Source organism: Nannobrachium achirus, assembly GCF_963921795.1.
Source record: "Nannobrachium achirus genome assembly, chromosome: 17".
Classification (NCBI taxonomy): Eukaryota; Metazoa; Chordata; class Actinopteri; order Myctophiformes; family Myctophidae; genus Nannobrachium; species Nannobrachium achirus.
The window spans coordinates 42,678,880-42,699,011 of record NC_137824.1 but is presented as its reverse complement, the minus strand read 5'-3'; the positions used below and the strand labels follow the sequence as shown (position 1 = coordinate 42,699,011).

Sequence of the window (20,132 nt, the reverse complement as noted above, 5' to 3'; positions counted from 1 at the left end):
ATTTTCTGCGGTGGAAAACCTCTCAGCACCCACCCACTCTGTAAAATACATTATTTCTGTCATGAAATAAAACGCATGATCGGATCCAACCATAGGATCCAACTCGACAGCCGCTTATTTCCGGTTGTGTCTGCGGTGGCTCGCTCCCGGCTAGAGGTGGGTGCAATTTATTTCATGACAAAAAAAATGTATTTACAGAGTGGGTGGGGTGCTGAGAGGTTACCCACCGCGGAGAATAGACTTTCAAAAACGCAAAACTACCTTTGGTTTGGTGAGTAATGAAGTAGTTTTGTTTATTTTGACTCAAGTTGAGCCCTCGTAGGGGCTGAGAAATCCTGGTCCAGTCTTTTAGCTATCGCCTGTCAGAGTGCAGCTGACGCTCTGGACCAGAGCTATGCATCACCAGCTTTTCCAATTGGCTGAGAGGCTTTCCGCGAGGCGGATTGGTTGGCTGACTGTCAGGCATCTGTTGACGAGGAGCTCATTGGCTAGAAGCGCGTGTGACGTAGAATAAATTTGAAAATTTCTGCGCTGAACTCAAACAGTCAGGCACCATTTTTGATGTAACGCAGCAGACGTTTGTTTTGTTTGCCCCTCCTTTAGTCCTTATGTCTCGAGCTCCACGCACTTTTTGATATTATTTCTATTTATTGATTGATTTTTCAACAACTATGTCTTTTGCAAGAGCTCCACTGAAGCGGTTTAACGACCATGTTGGTAAGTAAGTCAATAAGTAACGTTGTTTAGCAGACTTAGCCAGCTTTACTGTTTGTTAGCAGCTTATGTGGTGGAAAACGTACTCACATGTTTTACCTAAGTAAAAGTATCAATCAATACTGCAATGTAGAAATACTCTTTTACAAGTAAAATTCTGGAATTCAAAATGTACTTGAGTATAAATATATAAGTGTTGGCATCAAAATGTACTTATAGTACCAAAAGTAATAGTACAAAATGTTTAAAAATAGGACTAAAAGTGGTTTATGTATGTTTAATAATATTATAATTTATATCTGCAAAGTAATTCAGTAAATGTACTTAATTTACACCAAATGTAGTTACTTTCCACCACAGGCAGCTTAGGTATATTACGCTCTTTATGCTACCGTGGTGGAATAAGTATTCAACGTAAAAGTAACTAGTTAAAGTATAAATACTGCAATGTACAAACGCCCTGTTAAAGTGAAAGTCCTGGATTCAAAAAGTATTGGTATCAAAATGTACTTAAAGTACTCAGAGTGAAAATACTCATCGTGCAGAAATGTCCCATTTCTGGAAATTGGAAATACTCAAGTAAAGTTCAAATACCTCAAGTAAAAGTACTATAGTTACTTTACACCACTGACTGCTCCTAACATACTTAGCAGTGCTGCGTATAGGCTCAGAATTCCAACATTTCCACCATGACCCTGTAAAGGAAAAGTACCTGGCTATGATGGATGGATTGTCTACTTTGGGTTGGGGTGGGGAAGCAGTTGAAAATGTACGATGGCAGTTTTGGCACAGATTCTGCTTCTGTCGGCAGCACCACTGCCCTAACCTAAACATGTAGTGGTGTTGCAAAAACAAAGCAGAAATGGGTCCCTAGATTGCTGTTGCTGTGGCAAACTAGTTATTTCTTTACTTTTATCAGTTCAATTAATAAGCACTTGACATTCAGTCTTTAATTTAGGCGTGTCATTACTCATTATAGGTGAAATATGTTTTACAACTTCAGTAACCCAACATTTAATGATTGGTTGCCCTGTCTTTAATTTATAATCTGCATCACAGCGTCTTTTGCCAAAAAGAACAGACACACATGGCATCGCAACATGATTGTACTACGTACTATGAGTTTACTTATTTTATTTATTCTATTTTACCCCCATGCAGGTTGTGCTCCCGCTCCGGGAGACTATGAAATAAAACCCACTGAGGTGAAGGGACCTGTGACCTTCCACAGATCTGACAGGTTCAGACTCGCCAAGGAGGGTGAGGCAGACATTCAAGTGTTTAAAATGATTTTATTTAGCTTTATTCCTTGATGAGACATTTAATTACCATCTCCTTGTCTGCAGCTGCTGCAAGCCACCTACCACCACCACCACCCTCGCCCTCAAGAAGTGTCAGCATGTCACCAGCACGCAGAGCCATGTCTGCTGATCACCTTGTAAGTTGTGGCACGGTGTGGAGTGTGGACTGATTTGATTTCAAGTCAACCAATCCAAATGAGAACATTAAGTAGAAGTGAGAGCAATTGTCTCCAACATGGTCCTCGATGTAAGCAAAACAGGACGGACACGGACAATAATGCCTTTTGCTCCATCATGCAGATACAATATGACTATGGGGCACACCAAACATTTGGTGGGAAAGGTCTTTAAGATCAATATTTGAGACAATATTCCAAAGACAACCTTCAAAAACAAAATTACCTGTGTCATTTTCTAACGGGTTATCTTGAAATGAGCCCCGCCCCAGACCTGAACCCCCTCAGGATTGACCTCAATTAGAGATAATGAAATGCATCTATTTCTATGGTTCTCAATATGAATTGTCATAACGCAGGTCGAAGGGTCCAGTGCAAAGAAAGGAAGAAGTGGTGTTACAATGGAGATGAAACTGCAGAGGGTCTTGGAGAAGGAGGCAAGTAACTCGCACATCAAACAAGCATTAGTTACCCCGTTTTTGTTTAAAAGCTCGACTATTCTGATAGAAATCTGCCGACTGACGCCCCCCTGCGGGATCAATAAAGCTCCATCAATTGCTTTCAGAACAGCGGTTCTCAAACTATGGGTCCCGACCCTAAGTGGGGTCGTGGGAAGGTGCCGTTGGGGTCATGAATTGGCAACCAAAAAAATAAGAAATGATCAAGAAACGTCTTGACTCCTCTCACTCACACAAAGGTCCGCCTCCACTGACCGAGTGTTGTTGCACGCACAAGACACAAGCTGGATCCTGAGGCTAACAAGCAGATAGTAGGCTGAGGCTCACACAAGCTTTTAGCTCAGCGGTTCTTATACAATTTACTTAGGAGTTATGTTCAATATGGTTTTTGTTACTCCGCCAAATAATTTCCCTAATAATATGGGGCTGTGGTATAAAAAAAAGTTTGAGAACCCCTGCTTCAGAAGGTTTGTTCAGTAACGGGTCTCTCTCTATAGTGTTGTCCATAAACAGAAAATACAAATTGTATCCAATCTATAGAGAGAACACACAAAGACGGAGAAGAAAGAAATGGTACCATTACCATATTACAGGGCATTTTGAGGACCAATTACTGTATATGAAGCTTGGGTGAAGTTGTAGCCTGGCTCTAGTACCTGGATCGCTAGCCATGCCCATTAAAAAAAATATATGTTCAGGAGTGAAACTAAATGTAAATTCAGACTGGTAGTCAGGCTAGTGAAGTTGTTCTTTAAACCAGTGGTTCTCAACCTGTGGGTCAGGACCCCTAGATTAACTTAATGTGAAACATTGTTTTCTCACTCAAAACCCCCGTTGTGAGCATGTAGATCTGCTATTTTCACAATAGAATCGTGTAAAACCAAACGAAATGTAATGCCTTAACTAATCCAACTCCAAGTAGTGCTCGTCAGGGTGGGGGTCTCCAGTTCAAATATGATCATTTTGGGGGTGGTGGCCTGAAAAGGTTTAGAACCACTGCTTTAAAACAATTTTAACAGGAAGCCAGCTACTTTTTTTTTTTAGGTTAATTGATCTATTTGTCCCGCTTCCTCCCAGATCCGCTCCTTGGTGCAGCAGCGTGGGGAGCAGGACCAGCGTCTCCAGGCTCTGGAGGAGGAGCTCAAAAAGCTGCAGGCCAAACTGCTGACGGCGGTCCGGGAGAAGACGGCCCTCTCTGCCAACATGGCCACCTTGGAGAGACAACTGGCTGAGCTCAAGAAAGCCAACAAGTTCTTGAAGAACAAGGTCTGCTTGTGCTTATCTGACTGTTCAGGGTTCCCACGGTCATGAAATTCCTGGAAATATTTTGAAATTACAAAAATATTTTTCCAGTACTGGAAAAGTTTTGGAATTGATCAAGGGTCCTGGAAAGTCCTGGGAAAAAATACCTCAGAAATGACAAATTAAACATGGGCCAAATTGTCAAATATTGTGAAAATTGTGAAAATAGCCGATCTACATGCTCACAATGCCTCGCAACGCGAGGCGTTGTGAGCATGTAGATCTGCTATTTTCACTTGGGGATCACGGCCTGAAAAGGTTGAGAACCACTGGCATACACTACCTGTCTTTGGGCATTGCGCATAGGAGTAAGCGACCTGTTATTGAGCTAAATTATTGTTATATAGTCCTGGAAATTGGGTTAAATATTCTGGTTTTGGAAATGAATTGGTAAAAATGTGTGGGAACTCTGGACTGTTACACTCATCTTCGCCCTTGGTTTGTTTATAAATAATGAAACCTCACGAGAACTGTTTTTATTTAATCCGTAGGCTTCTGCTGACACGACAAAGAAACAGATCAACTCTCTGATGATGGAGCTGATGGAGGCCAGGAACAATTTAGACGCTAAAAACAAGGTATTTTATGGGGGATGCAAAGGCGCCTCAACAGATTGTAACTTCCTGTTTCTCTTCCAGCTAGGGCTGTCACAATTATGGCATTTTACTTGATGATTCATTGTCACACAAATAATTGCAATAAACAATTTAATTGTTTTTCTCACTGAACACTTTGGCTTTGAAGTTGTACAGGGCATATATTACAACCTACATATACAAAGAGATTACTGGCATATTTAATAGCTTTATTCTTTATACATTTATAGTGGAATTAGCCGATCTACAAGAGATGCGTTGTGAGCTGGTAGATTGGCTATTTCCACTATAAATGTATAAAGAATAACGCTATTAAATATGAGCTTGTAGATTTGCTATTTCCACTACTTTTGGAAAGTGTTAGAAACTATATGAACATTTCTCAACATGGAAATGAGTATGACGATCATGCAAAATAATTGCGATTACCTCAAATAATTGCAATTAGATGATTATGTAATAGTTGTGACAGTCCTACTTCCAGCTGTAGAACTATGTTGTCATTCCCCATATCTGAACCGGTCGTGGTGCTGTACCATTTTTGAATAATACAAAATATACTGTTAACTTGACCTTGCGCAAAGAAAGACAATAATCATCATCACACTTGCTGCAATGGATTGTGCTGAAGTGTAAACTAGTGCAGGGGTTTTCAAAGTGGGTGACGGGGCACCCTTGGGTGTCGTGATGCCAGTCCAGCGGTGCCATGAGATAATTTGATAATATTTGGAATTATCACTTCACTATGCTTAGTAAAACAGGCCTGATTTGTGCGGTACTTGATGAGTTCTTTTTCCATCTACGGTAACTCTTCACCAAAAATAGCAGATCTACAAGCTCACAACTTGTGAGCTTGTAGGTCGGCTATTTTTGGTGAACCTTCCCCCCAGAATAGGGATGCTGGGGTTCAAGTGGTTAAACGTCAAGTATAACTTTATTTTCAGTCAGTTCTGATGGAAATGGATATTTCTCCAATATGATGTAAGATTCTAAAAATGAACGGTGTAATTCAGGGGTGCCATGGATGAAAAAGATATTTACAGGGGTGCCCTGAGTCAAAAAAGTTTGAAAACCCCTGAACTAGTGTATGGGCTTTCTGTGTTTGTATCAGGAGTTAAGTGACCTGCACATCACTACAGAAGGCCAGCTGAAGGTGCTGGAAACGGACCTGCAGACCACTAGAACTGCCCTCACAACGCTCCGGGACAGAAACGGTGATCTAGGTAAGGATTACCAGCAGAGCAGGTTACTTTTTTTTTTTTTTTTTTTTTTTATCTCTTTACACTATAAATTAAAAGAAGTACATGACAAAGCAAATTACTAAGTCTACAAAATGGTTAACCTGGTCTTAAACTAAAATGTTAACAAAAAGAGCAAGGGCTATAATGTAATTTACTGTTCACAGAAAATCTCCAACAAGCAACTAATTCAAGGAATGAAGAGCTGGAGAATGAGATGGATAGACTGCAATGTGAGTCCAGACAGAGAATGTGCACAGATGTGTGTTTTGAATTATGTTCTTCTTTGCTATGTTATGTGGGAAACATATCAATAATTGTCATATGAGACTAGATATCGTTTGGATAGTATAATGTGATATATGGTATGTAAGTGTTTGTCCTGGTTTGAAAGGCTGTATTACAGCAGTGATGTAATTTTCTGAACTAGGGTGAATGTTCTTGTACTGTTTGATAGAACCAATAGTCATCCCAAGTATAATTACAACATTGACATTAACGTATTTGGTAGAATATCTCTGGATATTTGATTTAGTCCACAATCCACATCACCCTGCCCTACATCATGCCATGTTGTACACACATGTTTTCCAGCACTGATGGAGGAACTGAGTGCAGAAGTAAGAGCTCTGCAAGGCTATCTAGACAAAGCCAACGAGGAGATCCAGGTGAGCTATTCATTTAGCTTTAATAGAGTTGAGACAGTGTATCACCCTTTTCTGTTTTATAACCATTTGCTCTAACTGCGTAAGAAGACCAGTTATCCTATTTCATTTCTGTTTTATAACCATTTACTGTTACTACGGAAGAAGACCAGTTATCCTATATCATAGTAACATACAGTATATACTCCTCAATTAATATGTTGTGAATACATGTACATGCACAATGTCCATTCATATTTTTTGAATCATGTCCTGTGAAAGCGATAATAACATAGTTTTTGCCTGCAGGACCTTCGGCAGCAGTGTAATGAGAGGGAAGAGCCAGATGGAACCGCGACAGATGTCCAGCAGGAGAAACTATGGTAAGCTATCGCCATTTAACTTAAAATAACTGATTTACAAGCTATTAGCTAACAGTGTATCACAATACTTTAGCTGGTAGATCAGTTATTTTTGGGAAGAAACATGGCCACACTACTACAGATCCATCTAAAAAAAAAAAAAAAGGATATTGTGTAAAGTGCATTTTCTTGAAACTTTCATTCTAGATACATTGCACATTCAGTGAATTATCCCAAACCTGTTTTTGTTAAAAAATGGAATTGTTATAGCATACTGTCAGCTCATGAAAGTCAAAAGTCCATATTTTACAATATTACACGAGACCACTCAAAACAAGGATTTATAATAGAGAAATGAAAAAGAGAAGAAGGATCCGAGCACTCAAAGTTAAAAAGGAGGGGAACGGACGTAAAAGCTGTGTACTTTATTTCATAACAAAATAATAAAAGCCAACATGTTTCGACCCACTCAGGGTCTTCATCAGGGCATATATGTAGAGAAATGTCGAGCTTCTGAAGTCAGAGTTGCTTGAAGTCCAGTGGGAAGTTTCCGAAGTCAGTTGTGATTTGGGGTGCTATGGCATCTGCAATGCTTTTTTTTACACAATATATATATTTTTTAATTTGGATCTGTATACTGAATATTAGACTCTAAAACATCTGTGACACTAATTAATTTAATCCTTGTTGTGCACAGTGAACTAGAGAGAGAAGTGGAGCAGCGCACTGCGGAACTGCAACACTTCCAGAGCGTTGTGAGGCAGAAAGAGGAGGAGTTGGTGGAATGCCAGCAAAAGCTTCAGGCCTCCCAGGACACTTTGAGAGAGACGGAGGAGAGACTGAACGGTTGCGAGGTGGAGCTGAGGTCTTCAGAGGAGGCGCTGGGCGACATGAAGGTCCAGATGAAACAGACCAGCGAGGCCCTGGAGGAGTCCCTGAGCAACGTGAGCCAACAGGAGACTGAGCTGACCAGACTGAGGGACGTGCTGAGGAGAACCGAGCAGGAGCTGGACGAGAGAACATCCCAACTCGCAGAGAGGCGCCTGCACTACGAAGAAGCCATGAGTGCGTACTAAATCAAGTGGCACATTTTGTGTTGTTTTGAGTTTATTTTCTTTATTTTAATTCAAATAACATTTTCGACAAGGTTCTCACGGTCATGAAATTCCTGGAAATATTTTGAAATTGGAGTTGTTTTTTCCAGTACTGGAAATTGATCAAGGCTCCTGGAAGGTCTTTGAAAAATATTTGGATATGCATTGGCTCTTCATTTTGTTCATAAAAAAAAACATTTTCTAAAACATGTATAACATCGCGAGACAGGCATAATTGCAGCCTACAGTATGTGACAAAAACAGATCTACAATCTCATTCTATCACCATTATTACAATCATATTCTACGCTTTATTTTGCTACACTGCCTGTCTTTGTGCATTGTACATACTGTGGGAGTAATAGATTGCACCGAATGGTTGTTATATAGGGATTATAGGCCTGGAAATTAGATTAAATATTCTGGAAAAGTTTTGGAAATTCATAATGTGTGGAGTCGAGTTTGTCCCTTGTGTTGTATTTATTTTGTGTCTTTGGTTTTAGGCCGGACACAGCAGGAGGGCCTGAGGCGAGTGGAGGAGCTGGAGGCAGAGCTTGGAGCCCTGCAGGAAGTGGAGAGGGAGGAGCAGAACAAACAGCTGCAGCTTCAGCAGGACCACGCTGCCCTAACCGAGCAGCTGCAGAAGGAAAAGGTACAAAGTTTACACCGTTTTATAGGGCTGGCAAAAACACGCAATAGATTTCAATGTTTTCCTTACCCGCAGAAGATACCATAAAGACATGCTGGGAAAGGTTCGACAGTAGGGATGGGACAATGTATAGATTTCATATCACGATGATTGTGAGCATTGAAAAGAAATCGTGATTTACGATATTGTTGCGATAATCAAAATCCATTATCTTGGGGTGTAACATTTGCCACAATGCGTCGCAGCTTGTACTTTGGTACAAGACATTGATAGAGTGAGAAAAATACTGTATCAAGTACGTATATTAGTACCTATTACCAATAATAGAAGGTTTAAGTGGTACCGCAAATAAAAGGTGAATTGATCCCAGTGCATGACGGAGGACGATATCACGATAAATTAAATTTCCACGATACGATTATCTTCAGTGTTTTTTATCACGATAAAAGATAATATCGCTTATCGTCCCATCCCTACTCGACAGTTGAACAGCCAACAGATAACAAACTACTCTTTATTTTAAAGGTGATACACCATGCATTTAAAAAGTATTTATGTCATATTGTTTATGTCCCAAAAACGTTTTTCAAAAGGTTTACCACTCATGAATAGAGAGCCTCTCATTTTTGAATGGCTCTGAGTATTTTCAGCTGCAGTACCACCTTTGGCCTGAACTGCAGCCATACAGGATCATGTACGCTGCTTGCCATGCTGTGGTACTAGATCTAAAGATCTTGAAGCTACAAACTAAATTCGAACGGGAGAGCAGATGGTATTCTGTCTGGGCAGTGGCTCTGTGGACATGACTGATTTGTCCTGTTTTGCCTCCATGCACAAAAGGTGCAAATGCCCGTCCCTAATTGCGCATGGTGAATTGCAATGATGATACATTTTCGGTAGGTTGTTTGCCTGGCTCCAGCCCATAGATCCACCCACTCTCTGAGCGGACTGAGTCTGAAATCAGGCTAGTATGTTGTGTCCCGCAACCCACCATCCACTTGTGATAGGCAGGGTTGAGCTTTTTTTTGTTGATATACCACAGGAATTATATCATGTCGTAATAATTATTTAGTCCTCACTCCTTTGTATTTGTCACTGTATATTTACGCATACGGTGACATGTGTCCTCCATCCTAAGTAACGGCAGTTACTAAGTTAGTGGTTGTGTCAGCAGCAGTTGGTGTCTTGCTCAGGGACACAGACACAAACCAGGGCTGGGACACGAATCAGGGACCTGCCGTTTCCCAAGCGGCCTCTCTACCCTTGCAGCTATTGTTATAATTAACCCAAAGCTTAGTACCAGTACAAATGTATAGATTGTGTCAGATGTCAGGATTGTGGTAGATATTATAGTTCCAAACAGAAGAGTAAGTGATGAAGCGAAAGGGAGACGTGAGATGTAAGACCCACAGAGATAAAAGGAGAAGATGAATGCATGAAGGACTGCTCATTCAAGATCTAAAGCAAAGAGAGGCAAAGAAGACTATAAATTGATTCAGACGGAGAATAGAAGTCAAGTAAGTGATGGAGAAACTTCTGAAATATAGAATAATGAAGCAATGAGGAGAGAAGCCCAGAAATGCCAGCCCTTAGTCTAGACAGCACCATTATCTAAAAGAGGAGGATATACGATATACAGTATAGATGATGTGTATCTAATTACCCATTCTGACTGCCTGGCATAATATAATCATTCAGTAAAACTTGAAATGATGATCAACAGCTTGGGCGTGCTATGAGTATAGTTGGAACTAGGGATGGGACGATAAGCGATATTATCGTTTATCGTGATAAAAAACACTCACAATAATCGTATCGTGGAGATTTCGTCCTCAGTCATGCACTGGGATCAATTCACCTTTTTTTTGCCGTGCTGCATATCCGATGCCACTTAAACCCTCTATAATTGTTAAAAGGTACTTATAATATCAATTTCTTTTTTTTTTTTTTAAAGGTTTGTTTTTGGGCTTTTTATGCCTTTATTGATAGGACAGTAGACTGACAGGAAATGGGGAGAGAGATGGGGAATGACATGTGGCAAAGGTCGTCCGGATCAGGAATCGAACCGGCGACGCCAGCAGGCATCATAGCCTAGTATGTGGTATGCGCCTTGACCACCAGGCCAGCGGGCGCCCCTATAATATACGTGTTTGATAGTCTTTTTTTTTATTTCACTCTCTATCAAATGTCTTTGCCAAAAAATAGCCGATCTACAAGCTCACAACATGAAAGCTTGTAGATCTGCTATTTATTTGGCAAATGTTCCGCCCCAGGATTATAATCATAAATCGTGATTTCTTTTTTCACAACAATCGTGATATGAAACGTTTTATACTGTATTCACACTCACAGTATCCACCTACAAAATCTATACACTCGCACATGTGAATACTGTTCACATGTGTGAGTGGATAGATTTTGTAGGGGTGGCACAAAATGCAATAGATTTTAATCTTTCCTTACCTGCGCTGCGGGGCAAGGCACCAGGAAAACATGCTATGACATGCTCGAAGGTTTAGAGATGACAAACCTCTCTTTAATTTCACAAGTAGCTTCACAGGATCACGTACGCTGCTTGCAATGCTGTGGTACTAGACTGAATATTTTTGGTATAAAACCTAAAACGGGTACAAGTGGTTCAAAATGTGTTTCATTGTGTTCCTGTAGGCCCTTGTCGCCTCTCTGTCTGTCCTGCTGCAACAGGAGAAGGCGGAGTCGGAGCAGCACATGAAGGACCTGAGAGACGAGATGGAGGAGGTTCTGGGAGAGCTGGCTGCCATGGAGGAGCAGGAACAGAGTCGTAGAGGTATGATTAGGGACGGGACGATAAGCGATATTCGATTATCGTTTATCGTGATAAAAAAACACTCACGATAATCGTATCATGGAGATTTAATTTATCGTGATATCGTCCTCTGGCATGCACTGGGATCAATTCACCTTTCATTTGCAGAGCTGAATATCTGGTCCAATTAAACCCTCTATAATTGGTAAAAGGTACTTATAATTTACATACTTGATGCAGTCTTCTTTTCTTTTTCTTTTTTGCCAAAATCTACAAGCTCACAATGCGTTGCTTGTGAGATATATATATATTTTTTTTGGGAAAATGTTCCGCCCCAGGATAATGGATTTTGATTATCGCGAGAATATCGTAAATTGCGATTTCTTTAATCACTATAATCGTGATATGACATTTTCATATGGTCCCATCCCTAGGTGTGATGGTGGAGACCCAGGGGGAGTTCCTGAGCCTCCAGCAGGACCATGCAGAGCTGGAGCAACGGCTGGATGAAACCAGGGCCCTGCTTGACAGGTACTCATCTAAACACCAGGCACACTGGCTAATCCTCGCTTAATGGAATGTGAAATGGACCTTTTTACTGTAAAGGGATTTTGTGGATGGTTTTAAAAGATGTGATGAATCATGGGGGTGGGGGGCGGGTAACGTCAATTATTCGTCTCCGAATGACGCCATAGCATAGTTTAGACCAATTCTCAACCTGTGGGTCGGAAAGGTATTTTGGGGGGTCCCCAGATGATTAGCTTAATGTGTAACATGGTTTTCTCACTCAACAGTAAACAAACTAACATACAGTTTAATATCTGCACATTTCTAAAGCGAACATTTTAAGGACTGCATGTAGATCTGCTATTTTCACAACAGAACCGTGATATACAAGTTAAAATACCAGTTGTTAAAATATGATTATTTTGGGGGTCACAGTCTGAAAAGATTGAGAACCACTGGTTTGGACGGAGCCGAACCAAAATAAATTAGACTCTAAAAGTGGAGTATGAATCGACCCTTAGCCAGTGACACTAACACCAGCCAGGGCAGCAGCCTCAGGATCCGCTCTCCAAAAGGGAGGAGGGTGGGTTGTCTGGTCACTCTGGCATCACCCTCCCACACACTCAAGAGAGCCATCTATTCTGGTTGTAGCATCTTGACCTCTACAATAAATGTGTTTGTACCATTTACTGTACCCGACTGTATCCCTGAGTCTCGGAGGAACCGTCCCTAGCAAAATCATAATGTGGCAACATAAATGTTACACAGGCCTAGAACAGTGTTTTTCAACCACTGTGCCTGGGGACCTTTGGTGTGCCCCTTGAAACTGCTTGACAGTATTGCATTTATCATTTTAAAAATGATTTAAACTAGTGAAAACAGCCGATCTACAAGCACACAACGCCTCGCACCGCGAGGCGTTGTGTGCTTGTAGATTAGCTGTTTCACTACTGTTGTGCGGCAGCCTTGTATGATGAAGCAGGGCTTTACTTTGCAAAGAAACGTACACATTTGAAACTTGGAGATACAAGGTTTCTTCCGACGATATTTACACCCCTGTATTATGTTGGTGTGCCCATGTATTCTTGGGACATGAAAACGTGCCCATGCAGAAAAAAGGTTGAGAAACTCTGTTGGTGGAACAAGCTACATTTTTGTCATGATGAAATGTCAACATTTGTTTTAATACATCAAACCTTTTTTTATGTCATGTTTAGTAAGATAAGGGAGTTGTCTGCGTTGGAAGAGAACCACTCGATGGCCATGAAAACCCTTCAGGAGCAGCACGCCGACTCCCTCCACAAGACAGGAGACACTGCTGCTGAGCTGGAGAGGTGAGTGTCTGTATTTAAAGCTATACTGTGTAAGTTGCTCAACTAGTGGTCAGTAGCTCTATAGCAAACCGCGGTCGCGTCCGCGTCTTTCGGCCGTTTTTCGCCGCGGACCGGGCCTCACACCCCCGCGTCTGCCTCCACCTCACCGAGATCTATCTTTAGAGGGGTCCCTGGTTCCTGTGCGTTCAGGCATTCCGGAGAAACGGACTCCTTCACCCGAGTATAGAGACACACGGGCGCCTACAAATATGGCCGCCCTATTGTGATAGCGACCCCACTTCAAGATGCGCTGTGATTGGCCGGCAGTGTATAACCCTCGCTGTGATTGGCCGGTAGTGTATGATGACGTAATTTTTCCGCGAAAACCGGGCCCCGGTCAGGATCATAGAAAACATATAAAGAGAAGGCTTTAGAAGCTGAAAATAACGGAGTGGGTGTTCTAAAACTTTAGCGATTTAACAGTTAACAGGACAATTTTAAGATTTGTTTTATAAAAAAAGTTACATGGTATAACTTTAACCTTAATAATGGACCGTCAGTTTGATTAATAGGCTTTCTTTTTCATGACCTTTGCATTTTAACATATAGAATAACCGGCTAAGCCTTTGTCACACGACCTTGTCCCTCGACAAAGATGACATGTTGTTCAGTTGTTCGCACACTTTCTGAGCGGTGCTAACCGCCCCTACATCTGGCTTTGTGTGAATGTCGTATGTCCCGCAAAGCCTGGCTTTGGCTAAGCTTTGTGGGATGTTAATGAAATTAACTCATAAAAGGCACCGCTCACATCACTCTGGGTGTGTTATTTATTTATTTATTTGTTTATTTTAATGTATTTTCCCCCCAAAAAATTGTTGCTGTCATCATCAATTTGATGATAGCACTTGTCTTGACAGAAAGATGGAAAGGAAAGTTCCTTATCCCACCTCGTCCTGCAGGTCATTACAACAACATTTTTGGCATTATACGTTTAGAATTTTGGAATTGGATAATTTCCAGGTGGATTTGTTTTATTGCTGGTCTTGTGTTGTAGTCTGTATGTGTCTGTGTTTTTATTGTGGTGTATTTCTTTTTAGTTATTTTTAGTAGGCTGGCACTTTATGCACATTACAACAAATGTCTGTGTAAACAGACAATAAACTGACTTGAACTTGAAGAGATAAAAAAAATTAATGCAATAAAAACTCTTCCCAATTCCAGCACCAAACAGGCTCTACAGAGAGCAGAGGAGCGGTCAAGAACACTGGAGGAGGAGGTGGAGAGAGTCACTCAGCAGATGAAAGACGAGATGGCCACCGCGATTCGTAGGAAAGAAGATGATGCCAGGAAGATGATGGAGGAGGCAGACTGCAGACACCGTGCTGCTCAGAAGGAATGGGCGCGGTACGTACAACTTATCATCGCACTTGGAGGTTTCGTTTGGAACCAAGCACGACTTTTTCATGTCCCGAGTCATTTGTAATGTTTTCGTTTCCTTGACTGTACCGTAGGGAGCTCAAGAGGATTCAGGAGGCAAGTCATGCATCCCTGGTTCTCCAACTTGAAGAACAGGCGAAGTCTGTAGAAGCAAGCCACGCGACCGTGGTCGACCAGCTACAAGAACAGATGACGTGTCTGCAGGACCAAGTGGAGACTTTGGCTCAGGAGAAGGTCACCCTGCAATGGGAAATGTTGGAACAGAGAAAGGACCTTGAGGGACAAGTAGCTGAAGCACAAGACAGGTGAGGAAGTTTAAAGAGTTTACTTATCGAGTTCTGCATAATGTCAAGTACGTTACCATATGTCCTTTTCATTAACTATAATATGACGGCTGATAAAGGCTTGGGTTGTCTGATCATGTCTGATCATCCCTTTTAGGTTCTAGGAATTGAATTCCAACTAGTAAAATTCCGTCCCATTTGTGGGTTGTACAGCCTTTTCTACTATATTGGACATGCTCAAACTGCAGAACCAACAGCACCTTCTGCTGCTCAAAAGTCAACCCTGCTATATGAAACATTTCTTTTTTTTTTTTTTTTTTCAATTATTTTTATTAACTTTTAAACATTTCATCCATGTTACAACATTTTGCTTTAAAATCATTACAACACTATTACAAAATGCATAGCTATCAAAAATATATGAAACATTTCTGACTGCTTCCACACCCAAACACTACTTTTTCCAAAACGACTTGCCCAACCAACAGGTTAAATCAGAGACCTGATTTAACAGCAAAACTATGTGAAACATCCGTCCATAAACTCCAAAACATCGCTCATGTAGGGCTTCAAAGTCCAAATGCATTTGGGTCCCCATCCGTAATCAATGGGGGGCAAATGTATCTTAAACAAATTGTTGTCTTAGGAATGTGACAAAAAACAAAAAATATGGTTGAACTCAAGTTTCCATGGTGTGAGTAATCAATAGAAAAAAACATAATTTTGGGGGTGAACTACTCCTTTAAATCAGGTCTCTGATTAATTCATTACCTTTTTTCCTTCATTTTTGGATTCTTAATTCACCGTCAAAGACATCACCGGGTAGGTAAACGATAATAAAAATGTCTTATAAGCTCCCTCTCTTCCAGGTTAAGGCCATAATGCTTGGATATTTGGACTTGTTGCAACCATTCAACAATGCCTGCAGGCTCCTTAGAATTCTTTCCATACTTCTGTCAGAGAGCATTATGTTCAACCACTGGACACATTGAAGGCCCAAATCTTGCCTTACAGCAATTTAACCCTGACTAAAGAAACTAATACCTAGTATTTTCACTTCTGTGTTCTCAGTTCAGGTTCCGAGTGGAAGAAACTATACGATGAGCTGTTGGCTAAAGTCAAGCCCTTCCAGGTGAGTTTTCCCCTAGAGAAAATGTAAAAAGCTTAAAATTGGAATTTCAGTAATTGATGCTTGTAAATAACAATCGGTTGTTTTGTTCATACAGGAACAGCTCAATGGCTTCGCTGCAGAAAGAGACGTGCTGCTCAACATGAACGGGTCTAACCAGGAGGAGTTGAACCGTCTGGCTGAAGCTTACGCTCGTCTTCTGGGTCATCAGAATCACAAGCAGAAGATCAAACACATGGTGAAGCTGAAGGACGAGAACCTCACACTTAAACAGGTGAAGCACAGTAGCACACACACAGTCACTACTTCAGCAGACCTGTCAACCTGTACCCATTTTGTCTCGGTCTTGGTACGCAGGTACGAAATGACTACAACGCAATTTCGGGGAATGGGCGCGGTATAACAATTAAACGGTCGCCGCCGCAGGAGTTTAGCCGAGTGCTGGTTAATATTAAGCCTGTTAATATTACAGTATGCGATTTGATGCGATAGTATTCGCGAGGAGCGCAACGGTTAGATATCTGCCTAGCTATCTTTGTATCAAAGAGGCTTTTTGATTGGTAACTATTAACAGTTTGCAAAAAAAGCACTGTAACACCATGATACTGTATATTACTAAAAACTATCCTACTGGAGGTTTCCACCTGCGTGTGTTGAACAGGACACCTAGTGGTTGAAAACGGTATTACCTGTAATGCCAGCGCTGACGAGGAAAATTTTCTGTTAAAAATCTCAAACCGTGACAAGCCTACTCAGCGGTAAACACTTAACGCAGACCATGAAAAGTAGCACACAACATTGTGTCGGTGACTCTGTCACACTGACCTCAGAGCCTAGAGGGAAATGGAATGCATATGGATACGGCAGAGTAATAATAACTAATTGCAAACTTCTAAATATGTTCGGTAACCTTATGCACTTTAGTTTTGTGCATCGTCTGATTGAAAAAAACATTGGCCGTGCGAGTCGGTGCACTGCGACTGTCCGCCCCTCAGTGCACTGCTGCCGTGCATTTTGCAGTGTGCAATTATAATATTGAAATCAGCCACCAAGGAGTTACAGGTAATAAAGTAATATATTCACCCTGTGAGGTAAATTCAGATGTCATAGCAACGATGGTGAGAATGAAATGGGTGTCGTGTCTCCTCTCCGCGACTGCTTGTTGTGTATGAAGCCCGGGTTTATACTTCGTCACATTCCAACCTGTTGCTCGCCTCAAAGCTCCAAGCATACATCGGCCACAAATCGGGCTTTAGAGTAAAGATCCAAAATAATGAAAATGAAATGCTGAGCTGCCTGTTCCTCTTGAATGAGAATGAATGAATGAATGAATTAGGCTTATGTATTGTCAAAAGATGTACAGTGAATGAATTATCTATCACCTGTGAATATATGAAGACATTATTAATGATCTTGGTCTAACAACAATGAGTTGCCTATATCTTGGTCTATCAACAATGAGTTGCCTATATGAATGAATATACAGACTAGGATACAGTATGTTATCTATACACAATCAATATATCAATTAACGTATGGAATAGAAACCTGCATCAGTTGAATGTTTGTGTGTGCACTTAAATAAGCTGGTAATTGAATTACATTCAATCATTGCATTATTAAATAGAAATGTAAATCATGCACAGAAATGTGTTTTTGTGCTATATGAGCTGTCATTCCTCTCCCCTCTAGTTTCCTGACTACTTGTGTCAGGAGAGGTTGGTTCTGTATGCACCAGGCTTTGCTTATGTTGCAGTCAATGTGAATCTCTCCTTCATACTGTGTTTTTGTAGGAGGTGTCAAATCTGCGTTCCCAGGTGAGTCGGCAGAAGTCCCAGCTGGAACAGCTTAGGTCGGAGCACCCTGGAGCCGCCCGCCGCAGGTTTGATCCCAGAAAAGCCTTTCAGCACGACACCAAAGAGAACCAACAGCCAGCAACGCCGGGCACCCTCCGAGACGGTGGTGAGTAGGGAAGGGACGATATGAAAATGTCATATCACGATTATTGAGACACAAGAAATCCCAATTTACAATATTAATGCGATAATCAAAATCCATCATCATGGGGCAGAACAAGATCTAGATCAGCTATTTTTTGGCAAAGACATTTGATAGAGTGGGGAAAATACGTATCAAATACGTATAAGTACTGTGTCTGTTTACCAATTATAGAGGGTTTTAGTGGTACCGGATATGCAGCTCGGCAAATAAAAGGTGAATGGTCCCAGTGCATGACGGAGGTTGAAATTACGATAAATGAAATCGCCACAATATGATTATCGTGAGTGTTTTTTATCACGATAAACGATAATCGCTTATCGTCCATTCCTAGTAAGTAGTGATAAACTGACCAACCGCCTGCCGTGTCAAACCAGTCTCTTCAAAGACGGAACAATGATAAGTAGATTAGTGAGAATTTAATTTCTTGAGCAATGAGCATGGATAACTGTAACCATTTGAAAATTACCATTTGCATGGAAGCTTGGATTTTCAGTGTGTATTTGTGAGAAAGCTAATGAAGGTATAGTGCAGTGGAATTTGAATCTATTTCTCTTCCGTCCTCCAGGAAATCATCATTATTTGTAGGTGGGGTCTTCGACCATCTTTACATCAAGGAAGCAAGCACGACTCCAAATATATCTTCACTTCTCTGAGCATTTTTACCGGGTTCACGGTCGGGAAAGTAACATTTAACAAGAGAATCTCTGAAAGCACTCACGGAACTGTCATTTAAGGCACTTTTATTTACGTGCATAAGTTGGTGTGGCACGCCACAGAGCAAACAACGTACGCATTATATGATGCAGTCACCGAAAGTGTCACATTTTATAGTGTCCACAAGAAAGACAACTTCCCGTGTCAGTGTAGATGTTCCTAACTTCAGACCAACTTATACCCCAAGTGCAGTCATAATGCAGATAGGGGTTGGTTTCGGGACTTGGCTAGACAGAAATACAAAATGTAATAGGGGGGTCCATAAGGTAGTGTGCTGCTGCTGCTGGGGGGAAAAGGAAGAATTCGTTCCACCAGTCAACATTTTAGAATTCATGATTGTTTTACTATACAATTCATGTTATTTTTTTAATCATCTTTTAATGTTAATTTGATTTTATTTCCTTTGAAAAATAATGCAGGTTTTATTTTCTTTCGTAATATGTCTTTCCTTTTTTTTTAAGTAGCTAAAGTTTCCTTTTCAAGCTTTTTTAATATATATGTCAAGAGCGTTTGACTGTGAAATAAATGTTCAATTGACATTCCCACTCCAGACATTATTTTCATTACTGTGATTTGGGCATGGCCTACTGCAGTCAGTAGAGGGCACTCTTGCACTGACAGTAGACTCACTTCACACCCACAATAAATACCAACACACTGAGTTCCAGCCACAAAGCACACACAATGTCAAATCTTGTCATGGTCTGGGGTTAAAGCTCAAGCTGCTTTATTTGCTATTGTCAGAATTTGATAAGACACATTCACCATGTATTTGGCCACAGTGGCACTAAAAGACTTGTATGAGCGGTGTCTGTGGAGTCATCGATCAGGCACAGTATCTCTCCAGGTGGTTAATGCTGCAAGGCTTATGACAGCACTGCTCCACAATTCCTCGCTTCACCTTGGGTTTATTGTGTCCAGACAAGGCCTTCGACGCTTTCTTCTGTCTAGGTCGCTTAGACGGGAACCCTTTGAAATTGACAAGTTTCCATAGCCCTGTGTGAGTTGACTATTATCAGTTCTATTTAGTTTAGTGTAAACTCCAAGGTTAGTAGCTTTAGTAGTATGTAGCTATGTGATTTCTCCCAAAAATATTCGGTACATGAACATGGCACATAACTGTAACACAGTTAAAAATAAAGGTGTTGTAAATGAAATATTTGCAAAAAAGGGTTACATTTCCGATATTCTCTATGAGCAGAACATATGGAGTGCTGAATACATGAGTGAAATTGGAAGTGATTAGACAACAAATGCCAAAACATTTAAGCTATTAGAATATAAAATTGGTTCAGATTTTCTTTTTCCATTTGCTAACATCTGATGCTGTAAAGGGTCCTGAATATGAAACCAAAAGAACATTGTCACAATTAACTTCAAGAGAGGCAGCTTGAAGCTTTAGTTCACTAATGATATAGTTTGAATGAC

At 40.9% G+C, this 20,132-nt stretch overlaps 1 protein-coding gene across 1 annotated transcript; it reads left to right on the top strand.

Annotated features, from left to right (window-relative positions):
* Positions 1–610: 610 nt before the first annotated feature.
* Positions 611–18,612, top strand: hmmr (hyaluronan-mediated motility receptor (RHAMM)). Its single transcript, XM_080746749.1, has 20 exons — positions 611–717; positions 1,876–1,974; positions 2,061–2,152; positions 2,551–2,628; positions 3,727–3,915; positions 4,443–4,529; positions 5,659–5,770; positions 6,380–6,453; positions 6,739–6,812; positions 7,489–7,856; positions 8,389–8,537; positions 11,202–11,340; positions 11,754–11,850; positions 13,044–13,160; positions 14,361–14,543; positions 14,651–14,881; positions 15,932–15,992; positions 16,087–16,263; positions 17,783–17,951; positions 18,556–18,612. The coding sequence occupies exons 1-20, from the start codon at positions 672–674 to the stop codon at positions 18,573–18,575; spliced, it is 2,562 nt and encodes an 853-aa protein (XP_080602875.1). The 5' UTR covers positions 611–671; the 3' UTR covers positions 18,576–18,612.
* The last annotated feature ends 1,520 nt before the right edge of the window (positions 18,613–20,132 follow it).